At 45.4% G+C, this 22907-nt stretch overlaps 1 protein-coding gene across 3 annotated transcripts in view; it reads right to left on the bottom strand.

Moving 5' to 3' along the window:
• Window positions 1-276: 276 nt before the first annotated feature.
• Window positions 277-22907, bottom strand: part of AGBL3 (AGBL carboxypeptidase 3) — a 245419-nt gene continuing 222788 nt past the window's right edge. For all 3 annotated transcript variants that reach the window (XM_077469175.1, XM_077469177.1, XM_077469176.1), the window contains 6 exons: window positions 14050-14104; window positions 13673-13849; window positions 12932-12977; window positions 12669-12841; window positions 7388-7604; window positions 277-2920 (listed from right to left, as the gene is read on the bottom strand). In XM_077469175.1, the coding sequence (XP_077325301.1) occupies window positions 2485-2920; window positions 7388-7604; window positions 12669-12841; window positions 12932-12977; window positions 13673-13849; window positions 14050-14104 (1104 nt within the window). In that variant the 3' untranslated portion in view covers window positions 277-2484. The remainder of the gene's footprint in view (window positions 2921-7387; window positions 7605-12668; window positions 12842-12931; window positions 12978-13672; window positions 13850-14049; window positions 14105-22907) is intronic.

Raw genomic sequence — 22907 nt, 5'->3', positions numbered from 1 at the left:
TAACAGACTTTCGAATGGACTTAGTCCGGTTGTGTGTGGCGAAGTCTGTTTTGTTCAGAAAGTCTGTCGGACCTCTGCCGAAAGTCTGTCGGGAAGACTGTCGGACCTAGTCCTTTGAAAAGTCCGGTCATGTGTATGCGACATAATCTGCACAGAGGGTGGGTTGAATGATGCCGGCTGTAATTTCACCTAGAAAACAGAGGACATCTAGTGGTGAAAGGAATTATTGCACGAAACGGCTCCAGACTGAAGGTGAATATTTTTGCAAATGCTGCCTTTTATTTTTATGATCACAGGGATATTTATTCAAATTTGTTTTGGCTCGAGTTTACTTTCTTTAGCGTACATTTTTATTAATAAATCCAAGTTCACGGCTGCATTAATTCAATTATTCACATCATTCAGAAGTACCACAGAAATATGCATGTATCAGCGACATATGACAGCAGGATTCACAGATTGCAACCTCTGCAGAGAGACCACAACTTCAACACAGACCAAGGGTCCTTCTCTGCACCATGCTGGAAAGGAGACAGACTTTACTACTCTGGCTGTGGCTGGCTTCTAAAGAAAACAAACTGTAAGAATTTGCACACTTTTTGTATTGATGCAACTCAGATATATTTATTAGATTCAAAAGGAATGTTCCATTAGTCTTTAATACTGACGATAACAAAACAGAATGGGATAATTGATATAACTTTTCAGTGCCAAAATGGCATCTTAAAGGGGTTGTAAAGTGTCGTATTTTTTTCACTTTAATGTGTCCTATGCATTAAGGTGAAAAAACTTCTGACACTGAGCAGCCCCCCAACCACCTGTCCGTTCCCTAGGCGGAGCCCGTTCTTTCCCTAGGCGGAGATGCTCTCTTCCTCTGCCCGTTGTCTCGGTTCTTGATTGGATAGATTGATAGCAGCACAGCCATTGGCTCCTGCTGCTGTCAATCAAGTCCAATAAGTACACAGAAGCAGGACTCGGGAACGTGTCCACCTTAGGAAAGCCTTCTCCAACGTGGGCACTCAATGCGGGGAGGAGCTAACATCGCCACCTGGGGACCCTAGAAGTTGAGGATCGGGGCCACTCTGTGCAAAATGAACTGCACAGTGGAGGTAAGTATGACATGTATGTTATTAAAAAAAATAGGGTTTACAACCCCTTTAATACTAACTATGTCATCAAAAAAACACTTGTGACACAGTACTGACTATGAAATCACATTAGTTATTAAGGTATGTGAATCTTGACAGACATCAAGCATTTAGAAAGATTACCAGGCTGAGGTCTACAAACATGTGAAATAGAACTGAATCCTCCTATCCTTTACAGCCAAAAAAGCTGCAATTTTAGCCCCTGTTTGATCTGCAGTTGCTATAGTGCACATGTGACCAGTTTTGACACTGGGCATCTGATGGCTTCACAGTTTTGGTTCAGAGCACAAGCAACTGTGACTATCATTCAGGGCATGCCTTGAATGTAACCATTTTAGGAAACAGTTAAGGACAGTACTTTACGGACAGCTGTATTATTGGTACAAGTTGTCCATTAATGGGTGCAGCTGACATGGTTCTATGCTTGCCTTCATCCTTGATCCAGTGATCTTCACTGTGTGGTCCTGCCTGGAGCCACACAGCCTTGCTTCAGAAAGCATCTCCGCTAAGCCCTCTTCACTTGCACAGTGTGGCCTCATTCATTCCTATGGGTAAACTGTACTCTGCTGGATGGCTGAAGGCTGCCATGAATATGGCTCACCATAAAAATGAATGAAATCTTCAGTAGGCATGCACATGATGGAGTGGACCTTGTGGGGATGTTTTTTGAAATGAGCTGTGTGGCTTCAGGCAGAGTTTCACAGTGAAGATCACTGGCAAAAGGAGCAAGGTATTTCTCCAGGTGACCTGACCATTGGGGAAGATGGGGGGCACATGCCTTCAAAGTCAACTTGTACCAAAGGTAGTTTTCCTTTAAGGCAGGAACCAGATTTCTGTGGTGTGTTTCTGCACTGTATTATGTCATGTGTTTCTGTAAGGCACCACAATGACCTTTTAACAGACCTGCACCTTTTTTTCTAGACACACTACGATATATTGTGGTGGGATAAAACAAACTCCATTGTGGTGCATAGAGGATGTGCATTATGGCAAATATGCATGTGGTTTATTACGTGTTACCAAAATGCACAGTTGTGAAACTGGTCTTAGTGCCTGCTGTATGCCCACTGAAGCTTCCTTTCCGCCTCATGAAAAGGATGCTTCTCAGACTAACATTTACAAGCTGAGACTAAATAATGCTATGTGTTTTTGGCATTAGGTAAAATCAGTGGTGACAAATTGCATATCTGTGTACGAAAATGTGAATTATTATGTTTTAAGGGTGAGCTTCTATTAAGTTATAAACACTGTAGGAAATTTGTAATTGATCATTAGCTCTAAAAGGGGGTGGGAGCTTCTGCAACAACAATGGCGATGGTACCCCAAAAAGAGCTAACTAGAATTCAAGCACTTTAGAGACGGGGGAATTTTGAGATTGTTTTGGAAGTGGTGCCAGGCTGACCCGCTGTCCTGGTTTCATGGACATGTTCCAAGAATTGTTAGTCCTGTGTTTTGAGATGTCCTCCTTTGGTGCAGTAGCAACAAGTTGGTTTCTGAAGTGCAGTGGAGTACTCCCTACAGGTGCCCTGCCTTCACTTGGCTGTAGTCCAATCAGGACATCTTTCCAGGTGCTCAGTGGGAGCATAGGATACTGCCTGTCAGCTTGGTCTTCCCGTGACCAGGGGCATATCGGTCTTCCCAGCTTCTTTTTTTGTAGCAGCCCATTGGCAGATTGACCTTTGCTCTTTCTGATAGGTGTAACACTGGTGCTGCTGGAAGACTTTGATTTTTGAGAGCGAGTTGCCATTTTTGGTAATGTATTCCGAATGTGCCTGCAGGAGACATGAAGATACAATGTAAAAGTGGAAATCTAGTGGTAGAAAGCAATTATTGCATGGGACAGCTCTTAAAGCGGGATTCCGCTGACCTATCGTTTTTTTTTTTTTGGTGTCATTGATATCTGATTATACTATTAGTCTAGCACTCACTTGTTGCTGTTTTTTTTCCCCTGGCTTGCCGATTTCGTCCGCGTGTTTAACTTTTAAAAATTCCTCCCGGCCGTTTCCATTTTGCTTGTAGGCATTTAAAGCCCACAAGCACTTAGTTCCGGGATGCGGTGAATGCTGTGTTCCTAGCATTCACCGCTCGATCCCGCGCATGCTCAGTCATATCAGTGGCGTCATTCAGCCGTCATTCAGTTCTGAAATCTCACGAGATTTCGGCAGGACGGCGTTCCCCACTGATTCATGGGAAGAATGTGCGAAAGCTCCCAGGGGACTTTGCGGAGCCGGGGAAAGGCGATAACCACGCCTACTCCCACGGGAGGAGAGCCCGGAAGTTACTTTTAGAATGGCAATTAAAAGGTAATTACGGCGATCTGATTTTTTTTAAAGTCAATTGCACATCTATGGCAGAAAGAGATTGGCTTAAGATGTTGTTGAAAATGTGAGTACAACACCGCTTTAAGGGGAAATAGTATTGCGGCCAATTGCTTTTTTTTTTTTTTTTTTTTAGGGAAGGGACTTCCAGCATCATCTAACAATTTCTAGTTATCTAGCCATTTCCTACCCAGCCCCACTGTCCCTATGTACAGCCTCCCTCTAGCATTTCCCACCAACCATGGTCTGATTTGCATTGCTAGAGCAGTGTTTCTCAACATTTTTTCAGTCAAGGCACCCTTTAAAATCATGGACAGCTTTGAGGGACCCCCATTCTAAAATGTAAAAAGCTATTCTAATAGTCATACATAATACATCAACCTCTACACATGTAGGACACCCAACGTTCAAGGTAATTTATTCTTCCAAATCAAATGCACTTTTGCACACTGGTACTGACCAGTATTCCAATGTTTCTCTTCTCCCTCAACTTCTCTACATCAGTCTGCTAATGTGACCTCAGCGCTGATGGAGAGTGGCAGGGGAGAACTAAATAAGGATGCTGTACAGACAACTGACATCCTCCTTATCAACTGATGATGTCATTGGTTGTTAGGATGCCAGCAGCTAGAAGGTCGTAATGCTGCACAATAAAAACCTGTGGCTTTGTGTAACTAAAAGGCAGGCTTGAATAAAAAATTTTGGGCAATTTTTTGGCTTTTTGCCAAGGCACCCTGGTTGAAAAAGGCTGCCGTAGAGAATTGCAGAAACCTAGTGATTATGTCACTGGGTCTAACATTAGGTATGTAGGAAAGCAAAATATAAGCAGTAGGTACAGTATGTAGGTAGGCAAAATATGAACAGCTCAAACTTGAGCTTTAATACAGTTACACGAATAAAAAGTAAGCAGTTAAAGTGTGGACATCAAAAATAATAACCTAAAATAAGCCATCACTAAGACCATATTCATATGGCAGGTTACATTAGCAGATTCTTGCGGCTGGAATGACTAGGGCACTCGATTAATAGCTGCCATTCAGCCTATTTAACTAGTTGCAGACTTTGGGCATGCTACATACTCCCAAAAAAGTCATCTTTATACGCAGGGCATGGGTCCAGTCTCTCTGCCCTGCTTCTGGGACCCCCCCACCCCCTCCCAGTATACCGTATTTGTCAACTGTGATAAATCATAGATGGCATTACAGTATACTCAGAGAAGAGGTTGGCAGCTCTAGCTGTCAAAAAAGCAATCTAAATTAGTGTTTATAAACAACTTTCTAAGACCAGTTGGACTGCATTCACACTTGAGTGTTTTCAGCTCATAAAATGCTCATTTCAAAACTTCCAAAACGCCCAACAAGCAAAATCCCATTCATTTAAATGGCCCCTGTTCACATCTGAGCGTTCTATCGCCTGACGCAAAAGACCTGAAGCTCAAAGTACATGATCTTCTTTTGAGGCAAATTACAGGCGTTTTTTCTGTTTTTTACATTTGTGACGTTTTAGCCTGTACAAATTGTGGAAAAAAACGCTGTAAAATCGTGGTAAAAGCGACAGGTGTGAATGCAGCCTTATGCATAAATACAACATAACATAGTGTTACATTTGTATCTTTCTGTTCATCCTTTTGATCTGCAGATTAATGAGCTTAGATCTTCAAATGATGGTCATTTTTTTTTTAAATAATGTTCCTCTTTTTAACCAGTTATTAACCCTTAGTTTACTCTAATAAGCCCTAATTAACTCCTTAGTCTCCTTCTCTCTATTTTTCTGCCCATTTTTATGTTTCTATTATATTAACTATTAATATTTAAACTTTTTTTTGTTATTTTTAAGATATAACTTTGCAAGGATTTGTACCAGAATCATAATTTTAGTGTCATTCTAAATGGGACAAATTACAGAGAAAAACGTGCAATGTTTATGTACAGTAACATTATTTATTATTAAACTAACACTGCTCAAAAAAAAGTAATAGTGTGTTTGGTTTAGCTGCAGTTATGAATGGATGTCCAAGCCTGGACGCAGCTGACGCTGTCCAGGCTCAGACATCTGTCCCTAATCACTTCTAATTACATCACCTGAACCATTTTAGGGGTGGAACAGGTAACATGTTTCAGCATCTTGAGCCTTTTCTTCCTTTATCCCCCTCCCCATTACAGCGGGCGGGGAATCTTCTCCCCGTACCCACTGTTACAATTTGAAAACAGGATGGCCGTTTGGGGGCTCCACCCCCATATGGCTGCATCATTCATTCACTGTCCTGTGAATGCATGACTACAAGCACTGTCAGACATTGCTGCTGGCAGCTTGTAGTTCTCAATGAGCTGCAAGGGCGCTGGTGAGTGCTCTCAGTCTATTGGCCTGCCTGCCCATAAAAGGTACGAACAGACAGCTATGCTGAGAGTCTGCAGGAGCCTGAGATTGCACCCACGATCTGCTGATGGCAGGTGCAATGCTCTGCAGACTCTTTAGTAAAAAAATAAATAAATGCACAATTTTTTTATCTGCAAAAAAAACATTATTAAAGGTGAATTTATCCTTTAAATAACTTAGACTCTATCTTTAAAAGGCTGTTCAGCTTCATACTTTTTCAGGTCAGGATGCTAGAATTGTAACCTCTTTGTATAATCCAGTGGCGGCCCATCCATAGGGGCCGCCCCCCAAGCTATTCTCCATTTAAAAAGAAAAAAAGTGGTCACTTTAAGAGTGACCAGGCGCTGGACACACGGCGGTCTATGGGAAGCTTCCCATTTTGCAATCAGCTGATTGCAAGCTGGGAAGCTGATTTACCTGTGTTTAGGGAGGGTTCAGGGAGTAAGCGATGTGCCCCGAACAGTCCCCACTCTACATTCATTTGTCCCTTTGGCGGGGACCGGAGGATGGTGGGCGGTGCTTTTTGCGGTGTCACTTCCAGTTTCCCAGGCATCACTCACTATGCTGTGTGTGGAGTGGACTGTGCGTGCGGACCAGGAACAAGCTCCATTAAGAATGGCCACCTATGCACTGCATTGCACTTTTGTAGTTCTGATATCAGCCAATTTGTGATCAACTGATATCAGAGTACTGGCAGTCTGCCTGTCAGGCTACTGCTCTCCCCCCCCCCCAGGCAGAATGCTTCGATGGAACGTCTCTTCTGCACATGCAGTAAATCATGGCATGGCAGCTACTGTGTGGGACTCCAGTGACTTGTGATAAGAAGAATATGGGTGCATTTCACAGCAACAGGCTGTGTTTTAAAATGTGTCAAAACAGGCATTCAAGCAGTGAAGAAGTTACCAAACATGACTCAATCACATTACAGTGCTAATTCATCCTCACTGACTCAGGTGCTAATATAATTAACGTGAGTGCTGCTGGATCCCCTCCACCTCTGTGTATAGTGCGCTCTCTGTTTATAGTGCTCCATATTGCCATTGCACATGTTCTTGAAAAAGCTCAAGGCATTGGGTGCTGCAGCAACAACCAGCTGGGAACTGGTTCAGAAGTCAAAAGGAAAATGTTTGCCGGCACACCATGGATCAACAAGGAAGCCTCCAAGCAAATTAATTAATGCATGATCCCATCAAAAGTGTAGTGCAAAATTTTGGAGTTACGCATGTGATGCCTGACGAAGGGGTCCTACGTGACTTCGAAATGTTGCACTACTCTTTTGCTTTATCATGCATTAAATAATGCTCTTGGACGCTTCCTTGTTGATCCATGGTGTGCTGGAAAACATTTTCTCTGCGCATAGTGTGTGAGCTGTGTATAACATACAGTGTGCATTGGGTATTGGGAGTCGTGACAGCTAAGGATCGGCAGGTAAGGACCTGTAGGGTTTTGTGCCCCCCCCCACCCCCAAAAACGTGATCACCAGCCACCACTGGTATAACCATAATGTGATTCTGCTTTATTAAATGATTAAAAGAAGAAAGTTACCGAATCTTTGTGGCAGTGGTGGGAAGGAGAAATATTTCTTCATCTGTTCCAATGGCCTTGGCTTCTGAGGAGTTTGTCACAGCTGGAAAGGAGATTTCTCCTTTCATACTCGCTGTCCCATCCTTGTGTCTGCGGCTCCCTGCACAATCTTCTCTGTCCAAAGGTGCTAAAGATGTGTCCTTCTGCCTCCACCGCACATAATTTCCTTGAGCTGTTACTGAGACAATCATATTAGTGGCAATTAAGAAAATGCAAAGAAATTGGGTATATGAATCTTGTTTTCATATTCTGGCTGTCAACAGTTCTCAGTAAAGACAGTTTAAAGGTTTGCTATAGCCAAACATATTGTATACCGGTAACTGTATGTGGTACCCTGTACAGCAAAGCATGCTTTTACAGGCAGGGTGCATGTATGTGTTTTAATTTAGGAGAGCTTTATACAGCGGATAAAATAAATATTGAACACGTCACCATTTTTCTAGGTAAATATATTTCTAAAGGTGCCATTTACATGAAATTTTCCCCACATGTCGGTAAAAATCCATGCAATCCATACAAAAAAAATAAAAAAATAAATAAATTCAGAAATTAAGTTATGTGTAATACAATTGAATGACACAGGGAAAAAGTATTGAACACATGAAGAAAGGGAGGTGCAAAAAGGCATGGGAAGTCAAAACACCAATTGAAATCTATTTGTAATGAGAAAGCAATTCTGCCCTTTGTCAGTGCAGATTAATATTAGCTGGTTCAAGTGGGGTGCCCCCTAAAAACATAAAAATGAAAAGTCAGCAGCTACAAATACTGCAGCTGCTGACTTTTAATAATCGGACACTTACCTGTCCCAGGGTCCAGCGATGCGGGGGAACGAAGCCCCCCCTCATTCCCCGCTCCGCTTGCGGCGCCATCGTTATTACTGTGGGCACCCGGCTGTGGCTTCACAGCCGGGCACCCACTGCGCATGCGGGAGTGGCGCAGGGCGCCATGATATGCTGCACAGTCATCTGGGACACGTGACAGGTCCCAGATGACTGTGCAGCGTGAGGGGAAGTGATGTCACCAGCCCGGGCAAGGAAGAAGGCAGACTACGAGGGACCCCCTAGCAACAGGTATTTAGAGGTGAGTAAAAATAAATAAATTTTCCAATAATTTTTTTTTGTTTTTTTAAGAATTTTAAACAATTTTTTAGTGGCAACACCACTTTCAGTCTCAATTGATGGCCTATAAAAAGGTGTCTCGTTACCAAGGTGTCACACAAGAAACATCTTATGATGGGTAAAAGCAAAGAGCTCTCTCAAGACATTTGCAACCCAATTGTTGCAAAAAATACTGATGACATTGGTTACAGAAGTGCAGCAGAACTGAACACAAGCTAGTGGTTACTTTTACACGGATTGTTTGCTTTATTTCATTATGGACTAAACTCTGGACAATCTTGTTTTACATAAATGCGCTCCTCGCAAGATTTCTGACAGAGGAGTGAAAAGAATCAGAAGAGTTGTCCAAATACCAAGGACCACTTGTGGAGAGCTTCAGAAAGACCTGGAATTAGCAGGTACAATTGTTTCATAGAAAACAATAAGTAATGCACTCAACCGCCATGGCCTGTATGCACATTCACCACGCAAGACTTTGCTGAAGAAAAAGCATGTTGAAGCTCGTTTAAAGATTGCTGCACAACATTTAGACAAGCCTGTGAAATACTGGGAGAATATAGTCTGGAAAGGAAGGGGTGGGTCATATTTAATTTAGAAGGTTCATGAGCAGTGGCGGCTGGTGAAGTTTTAAGATGGGGGGGCGCTAGACCACGCCCACCCTTTTGACCCATCCCACTTCTCATAAGCCCCACCCATTATAGAATCCACCAACTCCGTCCCCTGTAGTACATCATATACAAGGCTCTACATTATACACAGGGCCCTATACTTCATATACCAGGCTCTACATTATAGACAGGGCTCTGTACATCATATACCAGGCTCTACATTATACACCAGGTTCTAATGACACATCAATATGTCTGACAGCCCAGCCACACTCCTCGTTCACCAGAGAAAAAAAAACAGGAAACACAAAAAAGGTGCTCGGGAAACAGCAATAGGCAGAGGTCACCGCAGACAATGAAGTACAAGAAAGCCTAATAAAATAAAACAAATACAGTCATCACATTTAGTGACTGCAATAATGCAATATCTTACATGTTTTCCTTTAGTGGTGGGATCAGAGGGATGGTGATGATCAGAGACAGAAGGATGGAGGTGGGGTGGGGAGTTGGATCAGTGGTGGGTGGGATGGGATCAGGGACAGAGGGATGGATCAGGGACAGAGGGATGGATCAGGGACAGAGGGATGGATCAGGGACAGAGGGGTGGATCAGGGACAGAGAGATGGTGGGTGGGATGGACCAGGGACAGAGAGATGGTAGGTGTGATGGATCAGGGACAGAAGGACGGTGGGATGGATCAGGGACAGAGAGATGGTGGGTGGGATGGACCAGGGACAGAGAGATGGTAGGTGGGATGGATCAGGGACAGAAGGACGGTGGGATGGATCAGGGACAGAGAGATGGTGGGTGGGATGGATCAGGGAGAGAAGAAGGACGGTGGGACGGATCAGGGACAGAAGGACGGTGGGATGGATCAGGGACAGAGAGATGGTGGGTGGGATGGATCAGGGAGAGAAGAAGGACGGTGGGACGGATCAGGGACAGAAGGACGGTGGGATGGATCAGGGACAGAGAGCTGGTGGGTGGGATGAATCAGGGACAGAGGGATGGTGGGTGGGATGGATCAGGGATCAGGGACAGAGAGCTGGTGGGTGGGATGAATCAGGGACAGAGGGATGGTGGGTGGGTGGGATGGATCAGGGATCAGGGACAGAGAGCTGGTGGGTGGGATGAATCAGGGACAGAGGGATGGTGGGTGGGATGGATCAGGGATCAGGGACAGAGAGATGGTGGTTGGGATGAATCAGGGACAGAGGGATGGGTGGGTGGGGGGAGGCTTCATATGGGCTGTGTGTTTCACAAGAGCCTCCACTGGTATAGACTACATTAAAAGGCTAAACATTTTGAACTGGCATACAAATTGTTCTTTAGGTTTAAAGGCAGGAGAAATTGGCTTAAAGCTCACAAAAAAATCAAAGGCAGTGAGCAAATCTTCAATATTACATATCGATAAAGATTTACTACTACATACTAAAGGGACAGAAGTCATCAGATGATACACAGAATGCAAGCACGATGCGGAGAATATTTGGCAACTACTAAAAAGGCTTCTATTGAAACCACAGCTACAGGAGGTAAAGCTGAACAGCAACCACAACCATGCAGACATAGCAGCGGGACCTAGGCATTCACATCCAGATGCAATACACTGTCACTCTGTCAGGGTTTGATGAGTATATTTTAGTGAAGCAGTGGGGAACTTTTGCTAAAGGTAATGTTATCCTGGGGTGTTGGGGGGGGGGGGGGTAAAACACTGGAAGGAGTGTTACTAGATGTCACTGTCTGCAGTAGACAGGCTTTTGGAGAGATTCAGGTCTGACTGCCAAACCGAGACACAGCAAAACTACTGAGTGGAGATAATAGAAGTGCTGATCGTCAGTGCTGCCCGTGTAAAGCCTCCCCCTCCATCCATCCTGTAGCTCTGCCCCCCTCCTGTGGATTTCCAGCAATGCTACCTTGTTGTTTCATAGTGCAGCAGGCCATCAGCAGTTCACATTCCTCTGCTCCTCCGCTCCTCCGCTCGGCGCACTGATCCGACAGGGGAAGACCGGAAGTGACGGCTAACTAGTCTGTCACTCAAACCCATAGCATTGTAAACCTATGGGCGCCGGGAGGATGCAGATCGGCATTTGTACTTGCGCCACAAGGCGGGTTAAAACCCCGCAAATGAAGCGCCGCGTCTGCAATCTTGTGATTGCGTTGACGTGGCGTCTTCACATAGTGCACTGTGTCCAGCGCTGCACTGTATCCGGCGCTCGTACACAGTGCAATTAAGGACTTTTTTTCATTTTTTTTTTTTAAAGGGCCATTTCCAAAAAAAAAAATATTTTTTTTTTCATTTTTTTTTTTATTTTTTTTTGACTGCCTGGAGGGGGGGGCGGCGCCCGGGCGCCCCCTATGGACGGGCCGCCACTGTTCATGAGTTTACTCAGGCCTATGGCAGCACAAAACCCAAATACAGCACTGATGGTGTGGGGTTGCTTTTTTAGCATACTGTACTGGCAAACTTCATATCTTTGAAGGAAGGATGAATGGAAAAAATGTACCAAGACGTTCTTGATAAAAATCCGCTGCCATCTGCCAGGATGATTAAGAAGACAATGATCCCAAACACAAAGCCAAGGAAACCCTCAATCACCTGACTTGAATCCAATAGAAAATCTATCGAAAGAACTAAAGATCAGAGTTCATAGAAGAGGCCCATGGAACCTTCAAGACTGTGTGGAAGAACGGGCCAAAATCCCTGAACATTGCACACTCACATCAGTCCCTACCCTCAAGGAGCCCACAATCCAAGGTTCCCATTCATATACTAGGGCCAATTTTGTACAGAAGCCAATTAACCTACCTGCATGTCTTTGGAGTGTGGGAGGAAACCGGAGTACCCGGAGGAAACCTATGCAGGCACAGGGAGAACATGCAAACTCCAGGCAGGTAGTGTCATGGTTGGGATTTGAACCAGCAACCCTTCTTACTGCTAGGTGAGAGTGCTAACCACTATACCACTGTGCCACCCAAAGGATTTTTTTTTTACAAAGTATTAAATACATTTCAGTTAGTGTGTTCAATAAGTTTTCCCTGTGTAATTTCATTTTATTACACATAACTTAATTTCTGAATTTATTCGTTTTGGTTTCTTTGTATGTATGGGTTGTTACCAACATGTGGCAAAAATTTCATGTCGATGGCACCTTTGGAATTTATTTACCTAGAAAAATGTTCAATACATATAAATATATTCTTACACTTTTTCATGTCCCCACTGACCTGATCCAGGTCCCCCCTGGAGCCTGTGTACTGACAGGAAGTGGGGTGATGCTATGTCCAGGTGCCATTTTAAAGAGGTGGTTATGTGGTGTCCAGGTGCCATTTTAAAGTGGCACTGGACACAATTAGTCACTGTCCCTTTGCTGTTTACAATAGGGCTTGGGACTCAATTGGTAAAGTTGTATTAATAAACGCAGATCTGCATTAATTTGTGTCTTTTAAATCTTCCCGGAGTTCAGCTTTAGGAAGGATCTACTGTGTTTTGACTTGTAGTAATAGTTTTCTTACCAGATCCATACAGGTTGCTCAGAACTTCCATATCATTGGGTGGTAGAGGTGGAGCAGATCCGCTTATTCCCACAGATAGGGGAGATAGATCATGCCTTACAACTGCCCCTGCCAGCACAGAGCTTGCAGTATCCCTTTCCAGGGGTGAGTCTCCGGCCCACAGGCTTCCAGAACTAAACAAGAAAATGTAAATGGATATATTTTTGTCAAGAGAACAAGTGTGCTTGTTCCATGTTCTTAGAAATGTATTGAATGTCTCTTACCTGGAAATCTTTCCATCGCTGTACAAAGCTGTAAAAAGTTTGTTCACTATAAATACAATAAAAGTACAATGTCATCAAAAGTATCGAAATACATGTCACAGAATAAACGGCCAATTCTGGAGTAAGGGTAGTTCAAATATCCAACCAGATTATCATTATCATCTTTTAAATGCAATTTTAAGAATGGATTCATGCATCTGATTGGTTGTTTTGAGCAACCAATGTCTTTCCTGCTCAGGGCTTTTTGAGTGGAGCTTAGAAGGATAAAGTGTGAGTGTACGAGTTAACAACTCTAGTTTTTGAGGAAGTGTGGAAGGAGGTCAAGTTTTACTGCTGTTGGGGGTTTCAACAAAGATTTCATTTTAATTCCTTTCCCTGCTGGTAACGGTTTCACCAGACAGGATGTGAGGGAAAATCTGCAACAGGGACATAGACAAGTAAAAACCTTTACAGGGGGTCTAGCATTTCCCACTATATATATATATATATATATATATATACACGCATTGCTATTGGGGAGTTCCCCTCACTTTCTGTTTGCTAACCTGTTGTCAGTAGCAAGGCGAAAGCTGATGGAACCCCGGATAGCAGTAAACACCTGACAGAGGTTCTAACTTTCCCTACCTCATTCAACGCTAAAGAAAAAAAAAATGGCAAAAAAAACACTAACTTTGTAGCAACAACTGAAATTTCCTGGTGCTACAGGATTCTTCTTTCCATACCACAGACTGTCATACCCACCTGACTTGTGCACTCCGTCTCCAGACTCATACCCATGCAATGAAATATTAGATACGTTGGTGTCACTGACATCTTGTGGGATGATGTAGTAACAGCTTGGCTCCGGGGCACCATTTAAAGGAAATCTTTGGGGCACAAGGCTTTTAAATAACGGGAGAGGTCTATTCCAGTGGAATCCTGACAACACAAACCATATAATAATTAGGAAACAATAAGCCAAAAACATTAGAATTAGCACAATATATTCCCTCTGCACAGAGCATTAGTGACACAGAAGGCATTGAAATGAAAGGACAACATAAAAACCGGGCAACCAGCATTAAAAAAAGATAGCATTGTCAATCCTCTTATTTACTTTTTTTTTTATCGCTACTCACCTTTTAAACGGCTTGTAAACTTGATTGCATTCTGTTGACTGGCATAAGAATGAGACTGGATGCATTTAAAAGAACAGATAGGATTATATACTACAAGGCTATACATAGGAGAGCACATATAATGTAAATGAATACAAGCGTAAAGTGTATCTCTAAAGCCGCTGTAAGGGATCTTCCCGGGGTAGGGTGTGTTTGGACACAGTTCACAGCAGACTTGGAATTTATAAAGCAGATCTTGGCGTTTATTCGTGGTACAAACAGTCCAACAAACAAAATATACAGCAACACCGTGCTTCTTGTGTATAACAGGAACAAATTAATAACAAAACAAACAACCTAGCCCGGCTGGGCGCTTACTAAACAGGTTCTTCTCACCTATCTGACACTTATAAACACAGCGTCTTTCGCCTGGATATCGCAGGGTGGATTTGAGCTCCAGCAGTGGCTGTGCTTGCAGCTTCCTCAAACACACAGACTGTTCGTTTCCCTGGCTGAGAGCAATCACCTGCAGGCCCAGCAGAGCCTTTACCTTCCCAGGCTAATTAGGATCAAAGCTCACCTGATCCAAAACCCAGAACTGGATCGGGGGGTGTGGAATGACAGGTCCCTCTACCAAACCTACCTGCCATTCCATATAAACCCAGGCCCGGCAAAATTAAATAACAACTCAGCAGCATATCGCTGCTGAGAAACTGATCCATCCTGGATTTACCATCTCACACTGTGTAGCAACCTAGGTGAGATGTACACCCCCTCGATCACTTCTCCAGTGACATGTCTACATATCCCCCCCCCTCTTTTTCAGACCGGAGGGCTGAGCCTTTTGTCCCCACAGACAACTTACCCTTGACAATGCGTCAGCATTTGCCTGTAATTTCCCTGGCCTGTGTTCCACAGTGAAATTAAAGTTTTGTAGGGAGAGAAACCATCTAGTCACTCTTGCATTTCTCACCTTGTTTAACTTCATCCATGTTAGGGGGGCATGGTCTGTCACCAACTTGAATTTCCTGCCTAGCAAGTAATACTTTAAAGATTCTAGGGCCCACTTTACTGCTAAACATTCTCGCTCCACAATGGCATAATTTTTCTCAGCCGGGGTTAGTTTTCTACTCAAGTACGTCACTGGATGCTCCTCACCATTCACTACTTGTGAGAGTACTGCACCTAAGCCTGTGTTAGAGGCATCTGTCTGGACCAGAAATTCTCGCCTGAAATCGGGGGTAACTAAGACAGGTGGTTGGCACAAGGCAGACTTAAGGCTTTGGAAAGCCTTCTCGGCCTCTGGGGTCCACGTGACCATTGCTGTCTTTCCGCCCTTTGTCAAGTCAGTTAGTGGAGCAGCAACTGAGGCAAAGTTCGGCACAAATCTACGGTAATACCCCGTAATACCCAGGAAAGCTCTAACCTGTTTCCTTGTCAGGGGTCTAGGCCAACTCTGTATTGCCTCAATTTTATTTAGCTGTGGCTTAATCAACCCTCTCCCAATAATGTAGCCCAGATATTTGGCCTCTTCTAGGGCTAGAGCACACTTCTCGGCATTTATGGTCAACCCCGCATCACTTATGGCATCCAACACGGCCTGTACCTTACAGAGGTGACTTTCCCAATCAGGGCTAAAAATGACCACATCATCGAGGTAGGCAGCTGAGTAATCACGATGTGGTCGCAGAATCAAGTCCATCAACCTCTGGAAAGTTGCAGGCGCTCCATGTAACCCGAATGGCATCACTACATACTGGAATAGCCCATCAGGGGTGGAGAATGCAGTTTTCTCTTTAGCCTCACCAGAAAGTGGAATCTGCCAGTAGCCCTTTGTGAGATCGAGGGTGGTTATGTACCTGGCGTTACCCAACTTCTCAATCAACTCATCTACCCTGGGCATAGGATACGCATCGAACTTGGAGATCTCATTCAACTTTCTGAAATCGTTACAGAACCTCCAAGTTCCATTGGGCTTTGGGATTAGCACAATTGGGCTGGACCATTCACTCTGTGACACCTCAATTACCCCCAGAGCAAGCATACGTTTTACCTCGGCAGATACGGCTTCCCTACGTGCCTCCGGTATCCTATAGGGCTTAAGGTTTACTCTGCTTCTAGGCTCAGTTTCAATGTGATGATGGATGAGGTGTGTACGCCCTGGGAGGTCAGAGAACTTGTTTTTGTTTTTCTGTAAAAATTCCTGAGCCTCCTGTTTCTGTGACACTGATAGAGTATCACCTACCTTGACTGGAGGGATTGGTTGTGACAAATTATTAACAGTATTTGTCGCCACCAAGGATTCCCTGTCTTTCCAGGGCTTGATCAAGTTTATGTGATAAACTTGGAAAGGCTTCCTTCTACCTGGTTGGTGCACCTTGTAGTTCACCTCACTGATCTTTTCAACAATTTCATAGGGACCTTGCCACTTCGCCAAGAATTTACTCTCAACAGTGGGGACTAGTATAAGGACCCTATCGCCTGGGTTGAATGTCCTGATTCTTGCGGACCGGTTGTAAATTCTACTTTGGGCCTCTTGAGCCCTCTGGAGGTGTTCCCTTACCAGGGGCATTACAGTGGCTATACGGTCCTGCATTTGTGCTACATGCTCAATAACACTCTTGTATGGGGTGGACTCATTCTCCCATGTCTCTTTTGCAATGTCCAGTAGACCCCTAGGGTGACGACCATAGACCAACTCGAATGGTGAGAACCCTGTGGACGCTTGGGGCACCTCCCTAATAGCAAACATGAGGTAGGGTAATAAATGATCCCAGTCACGACCATCTTTTGCCACCACTTTCTTCAACATATGTTTCAAAGTTTTATTAAATCTCTCCACCAATCCGTCCGTCTGGGGGTGGTATACAGAGGTACGGATGTGTGAGATTTTAAATAGTTTGCATAACTCCTTCATTACTTTCGACATAAATGGCGTACCTTGGTCAGTTAGGATTTCTTTGGGGATCCCAGTCCTAGAAAACATATAAAACAACTCACGTGCAATTGTTTTAGATGCAGTGTTTCTTAAGGGTACAGCCTCAGGATAGCGGGTCGCATAATCCATGACTACCAAAATATACTGGTGTCCTCTAGCTGACTTTACAATGGGACCCACTAAATCCATGGCAATACGCTCAAAAGGCACCTCTATAATAGGGAGTGAAACCAAAGGACTGCGAAAATGTGACACTGGGGCACTAACCTGACATGTGGGGCACGACTCACAGTATTTTTTAATGTCATCATATATGGCCGGCCAAAAAAACCTCTGGAGAACCCTCTCTCGCGTTTTGTCAGTCCCCAAGTGTCCCCCAAGAACATGGTTATGTGCCATGTCAAGCACCTGACGCCGGTACGGCTTAGGTACCAGAAGCTGTTCCACAATCTCATCTTTAACCTTATTGACTCTATAGAAAAGATCATTAGTCACCGAAAAATGTGGAAATCTTTTTTCAGCATCTGGTTCCTGAGGTACCCCGTTCATAACAGCAACCTGCTCTCTCGCATTTTTGAGAGTGGGGTCCTGTAATTGTGCAGCCCCAAAATTATCGCTAGACACCTCTAAGTCTAGTATATTTTGCTCAGTGGGAGGAGCCTCCTCCTCCCCAGCCAGGACCTGCAAAGGAAAACAATCATTTTCATCCTGTACACTTTTATCATTCACAGTGGACAAGGCAACCACCTTAGAGGTATCCTCACTCCTTTTGGGGATTTTTCTTTTTTCCCAGAGAGCCCAGAATAATGGAAAATCGCGCCCCAATATTACATTATGCATGAGGTTTTTAACCACACCCACTTCATATTGTACGGTGCCTTGTTCAGTCCCGACTTTAGCCAGCACTATAGGGTACACTTTTGTATCACCATGTATGCACACAACACTCATATGCTTTTTAGACTCTAAGTCCCCAGTCACCAGGCTAGCATGCACCAAGGTTACGAGGCTTCCTGAGTCCATTAACGCTTTAACAGGAAAGTCATTGATTGTGATGTTGCAGATTTGCGGTTCAGTCTCTAGTCCAGGAACTGCAGCACAAGATGGTTCCGCAAATAGCGACTGACGCCGGCTAGCGTCACACTCCATGGGTTCAGTGGTAAGGGGGCAATGGGCAGACACGTGTCCCGCCTCATGGCATCTCCAACACTGGATAGGGCCTGGTCCCCTTGGCAAGGAGTCCTTTTTAGAGCCCCTTAGCCACCCGGGACCATCACCAGCCTTTTGTCCCTGAGACACCACTTGAGCCCTTTTCCCCCCATCAGCAGCCCTCCACACTCCCCCAATAGATGGAAGTCTCTTACCAGCTGACGGTACAGATCTGGCGCTCCGGGGAGGTGAAGATGCTGCAGGAACATCACGGAGGTAGTCCTCAGTCGCCTGGAACCTCTCCACAAGGTTGACAAGTTCGTTTGCATTCTTAGGATCACCTTGTCCCACCCAGCGTTGCAGGTCAGTAGGAAGCGCTCGGAGGTAGCGATCCATCACGACCTTCTCTAGGATTTGTGCAGGAGTAGAAGTGTCTGGCTCCAACCACTTTCTTGCCAAATGGATTAGGTCATACATCTGGGACCTCGCTGATTTGTCCAGACTGTAGCTCCAGTTGCGTACCCTCCGGGCACGGACTGCAGTAGTAACTCCTAGTCGGGCAAGTATCTCCTCTTTTAGCCGAGTATAGTCCTTAACCTCTTGCTCACTGAGGTCATAGTAGGCCTTTTGAGGTTCACCTGTTAAATAGGGCGCAATTACCTCTGCCCACTCAGCGGCTGGTAACTTCTCTCGCTCAGCCACGCGCTCAAATACTGTTAGATAGGCTTCAACATCGTCCTCAGCAGTCATCTTTTGCAGCGCTTTCTGCACAGTCCTTCTCCCAAAAAAAATCTCTGGAGCGGCTCCCATCACTGTGGGTGGATTAGCAACCACAGGCGCCTCTCGATTTGCTATCAGGTGCTCGATAAGTTGTTGTTGTGCAGCCATGGACTGTTCATGTCGTCTATTGACCTCTATCTGAGCCTGCTGTTGTTGCAAACTCACTTGCATAAACTGCTTCAGCATCTCCTCCATGTTGCTGGACTGTTCTTGGAGTGTAGTTGCAGCTTTCACCCAGGACATCAGCAGCTGTAGCCAAGTCTGTCCACACCGTTGCCCCTAGCAACCGTGTTGCCCGCATTCTCCACCAATTGTAAGGGATCTTCCCGGGGTAGGGTGTGTTTGGACACAGTTCACAGCAGACTTGGAATTTATAAAGCAGATCTTGGCGTTTATTCGTGGTACAAACAGTCCAACAAACAAAATATACAGCAACACCGTGCTTCTTGTGTATAACAGGAACAAATTAATAACAAAACAAACAACCTAGCCCGGCTGGGCGCTTACTAAACAGGTTCTTCTCACCTATCTGACACTTATAAACACAGCGTCTTTCACCTGGATATCGCAGGGTGGATTTGAGCTCCAGCAGTGGCTGTGCTTGCAGCTTCCTCAAACACACAGACTGTTCGTTTCCCTGGCTGAGAGCGAACACCTGCAGGCCCAGCAGAGCCTTTACCTTCCCAGGCTAATTAGGATCAAAGCTCACCTGATCCAAAACCCAGAACTGGATCGGGGGGTGTGGAATGACAGGTCCCTCTACCAAACCTACCTGCCATTCCATATAAACCCAGGCCCGGCAAAATTAAATAACAACTCAGCAGCATATCGCTGCTGAGAAACTGATCCATCCTGGATTTACCATCTCACACTGTGTAGCAACCTAGGTGAGATGTACACCCCCTCGATCACTTCTCCAGTGACATGTCTACACCGCGTACACACGATCAAACAATCTGGTGGAAAAGTCCAATCCACCTGTGTGTGGGCTCCGGCAGACTTTTTTACCCAAAAGTCCGGCGGACTAAGAAAGTAGTTTTGCACATAAATATGTCCGCCGGACTCGCATTTCAGCGGACAATAAGGCTGTGTATGTGGTAGTCCACCGTACATTTGAAATGAAGGGACTTTTCCTGCCCGGAGAAAAGTCCGCTCATTTTGAGCGTGGCTCCAGGTAGCCGGGACCAGCGAAGGAGGCGTCGCTGGCCCTGTCACCTGGTATGGAGTTAAAGGGGAAGCCCTACGCTGAAAAAACGGCGTGGGGGTCCCCCCCAGGTCCATATCAGACCCTTATTTGAGCACGCTACCTGAGCCGTACCAGGCCGCGTGCCCTCAACATGGGGGGGGTGCTTTGGGGAAGGGGGGCCGCGCGCCCCCCTCACCCCAAAGCACCTTGTCCCCATGTTGATGAGGACAATGGCCTCTTCCCGACAACCCTGGCCGTTGGTTGTTGGGGTCTGCAGGCAGGAGGCTTATCGGAATCCGTGAGCCCCCTTTAATAAGGGGGCCCCTGGATCCCGGCCCCCCACCCTATGTGAATGAGTATGGGGTACAATGTAGCCCCTACCCATTCACCTGTGAAAAAAATGTAAAAAAAAAACACAACACACAAGGGTTAAAATAGTTCATTGCACAGCTCCGGGGGTCTTCTTCCGTCTTCGGGGGTCTTCTCGCCGGACTCCTCCACTATCTTCTGCTAGCTCTTTTACTAGCGGAGGAGCCTGGCTTTCTTCTTCGCCGCCGCCCTCGTCTTCTGACTTCGGGGGTCTTGTCCCCCTCTTCGGTTCTTCTTGCCGGGCCACCGCGCCTTCTTCTAGCTCTTTTACAAGCGGAACCGAAGAGGGGGACAAAATCCCCGAAGTCGGAAGAAGAGGGCGGCGGCGAAGAAGAAAGCCGAGCTCCTCCACTAGTAAAAGAGCTAGCAGAAGATAGCGGAGGAGTCAGGTGAGAAGACCCCCGAAGACGGAAGAAGACCCCCGGAGCTGTGATTACATAGGGTCCTCTTAGATCAAACGGTATACGGATTGATTCCCCCCCTCCCCCACCCCCACTCACATTTCCTGGAGATGAGCAGTCCTTGAAGCAGGTAAGGGTCCTCCATACAGCAGATAAAACAGGATCCTCTTCAATGGGATGTAAACACGGCTTGATTAAGCCGTGTGTACCCTCCCATTCAAGAGAATCCTGTGTTATCTGCTGTATGGAGGAGCGCTGTTATCCCAACTCTCTCTGTGATCGCTGACACTTCTCCTGTCTGGACTTGGAGCAGGCGTGGGTACAATGTTCATGGGGGGCTGGCCTGGAGGGGGGGCACAGAGCACCTGCACCTCCTCACTACTCCTGTAAAATTGGGGGGGGGGGTTCTTTTTTTTTTTGCTGGGAAAGGAAATATGGGGGGGGGGGGCATTTGTGCTAGGAGGAATGGGGGGGGGGGTGTGTAGAATTGGGGAAGCTTTGTGCCTATGGGGGAAATTTGGGGGGGGGCAGTGATTTGTGCTAAGAGGATGCTAGGAGGGGCAATTTGATGGAAAGGATTTGTACTAGGAGGGGGGATTTGGGAGAGAGGATTTGTGCTGGGAGGGGGGACTTGAGGGAACAGATTTGTGCTAGGAGGGAGGATTTGAGGGAACAGATTTGTGTGGGGAGGGGAGATTTAATGGAAAGGATTTGTGCTAGGAGGGGGGATTTGGGAGAGAGGATTTGTGCTGGGAGGAGGATTTTGGGGGATAGGATTTGTACTGTTTTATCAAGAAAAGAGAATTTTATTTATTTCTTTTTTGGTGGGGGGGGGGGGGGGGATTGGTGCTTCAGAATTCACTGCCTATAGGCTCCCGAGGTGTAAATCCGGCCTTGGTTAGGTTAGACCTCATCAAGTTTTCTAATGTCTTTGTCTCCATTGGGGAGATTCACTCATCTTTTTGTACTGTTATCCATAGTCAATGAGAAAGAAAGTAATAGGAAATCCAAAATGTTGTTATTGTCCCTGTAACAAGAAGGGAGGGGACATCCTGCATTTGGGACACCTGTCACTGGGACAGATGTCTAAGCCCCTGTACACACGGTCGGAGATTCTGCCAACCAAATCCGTCGGATTTTGTCCGTCAGATTTAGTCTGACGGATTGTGTCCGAAACTGTTGCATACACACGGTCGGACTAAGTTGTCGAAAAATCCGATCTTTCAGAACGTGATGATGTAATTTAGTTACAATGGGACTAGATTCAGGCTAGTAACCAATAGCTTTGATGTAGGAATTTGATCTGAGCATGTGTGGCACTTGGTCCGATCAAAATTCTCTACACATGATCGGATTACGTCCGACCGGCCCAGTTGGTCGGGAAATATTTCCAACATGTTGGAAAATTGGGTCCGACGGAGATTCGGATGGAATCAGTCCGATGCATACCACACACAGTCGGATTATCTGACGACATGGTCCTATAAGACGCATTCCGACGGATTCTCCGACCGTGTGTACGCGGCATAAGAGGGGAATTTAAGTTCATGTTACTTCTCTGGGACAGGATTTAAGGGGGAATATCCATAATGGTACACAAACGGCAAACTGGCAGGGATTTTAATTCTGCTCTACTCTATAGCCAAAAACTTTTTTTTTTTGTTTTGGATACATATACTCTAATCTAAAGTACAACATAGATGTAATTATATCTGAGAGGTCAGGAAATTCTGAACCTTGCTTCTACTGGTAACTGTACTATAAAGTCAGGATAAAAAGGAACTAAACACAACGTTGTGCCCAAAAAATGCAGGCAGAGGCCACAGGACTAGTCAGTCAGAAGTGTTGTTTCCCTTTAGCTGCTCATGTTCCACAATGCCTTGTTCTGTACTATGTTTCTTTGTGACGGCCATTTTGGTAGGGGCAGGGCTTTACTTCCTCAATTCAGAATCCCCAATAAGGAGAACATTGAGTAGCATGATGGTGCCATCTGCAAATATCACTTCAAATCTCTAGCAGTCTAGAGGCAGCAGTGCCTTAGAACTCACACTGCAGA

The sequence above is a fragment of the Lithobates pipiens genome, unplaced genomic scaffold, assembly GCF_037356315.1.
Source record: "Lithobates pipiens isolate NorthernLeopardFrog02 unplaced genomic scaffold, aLitPip1_a1.2 Scaffold_8, whole genome shotgun sequence".
Taxonomy (NCBI): Eukaryota; Metazoa; Chordata; class Amphibia; order Anura; family Ranidae; genus Lithobates; species Lithobates pipiens.
Note: the sequence above shows the minus strand (reverse complement) of the source record. Positions and strands in the feature narration are given on the sequence as shown.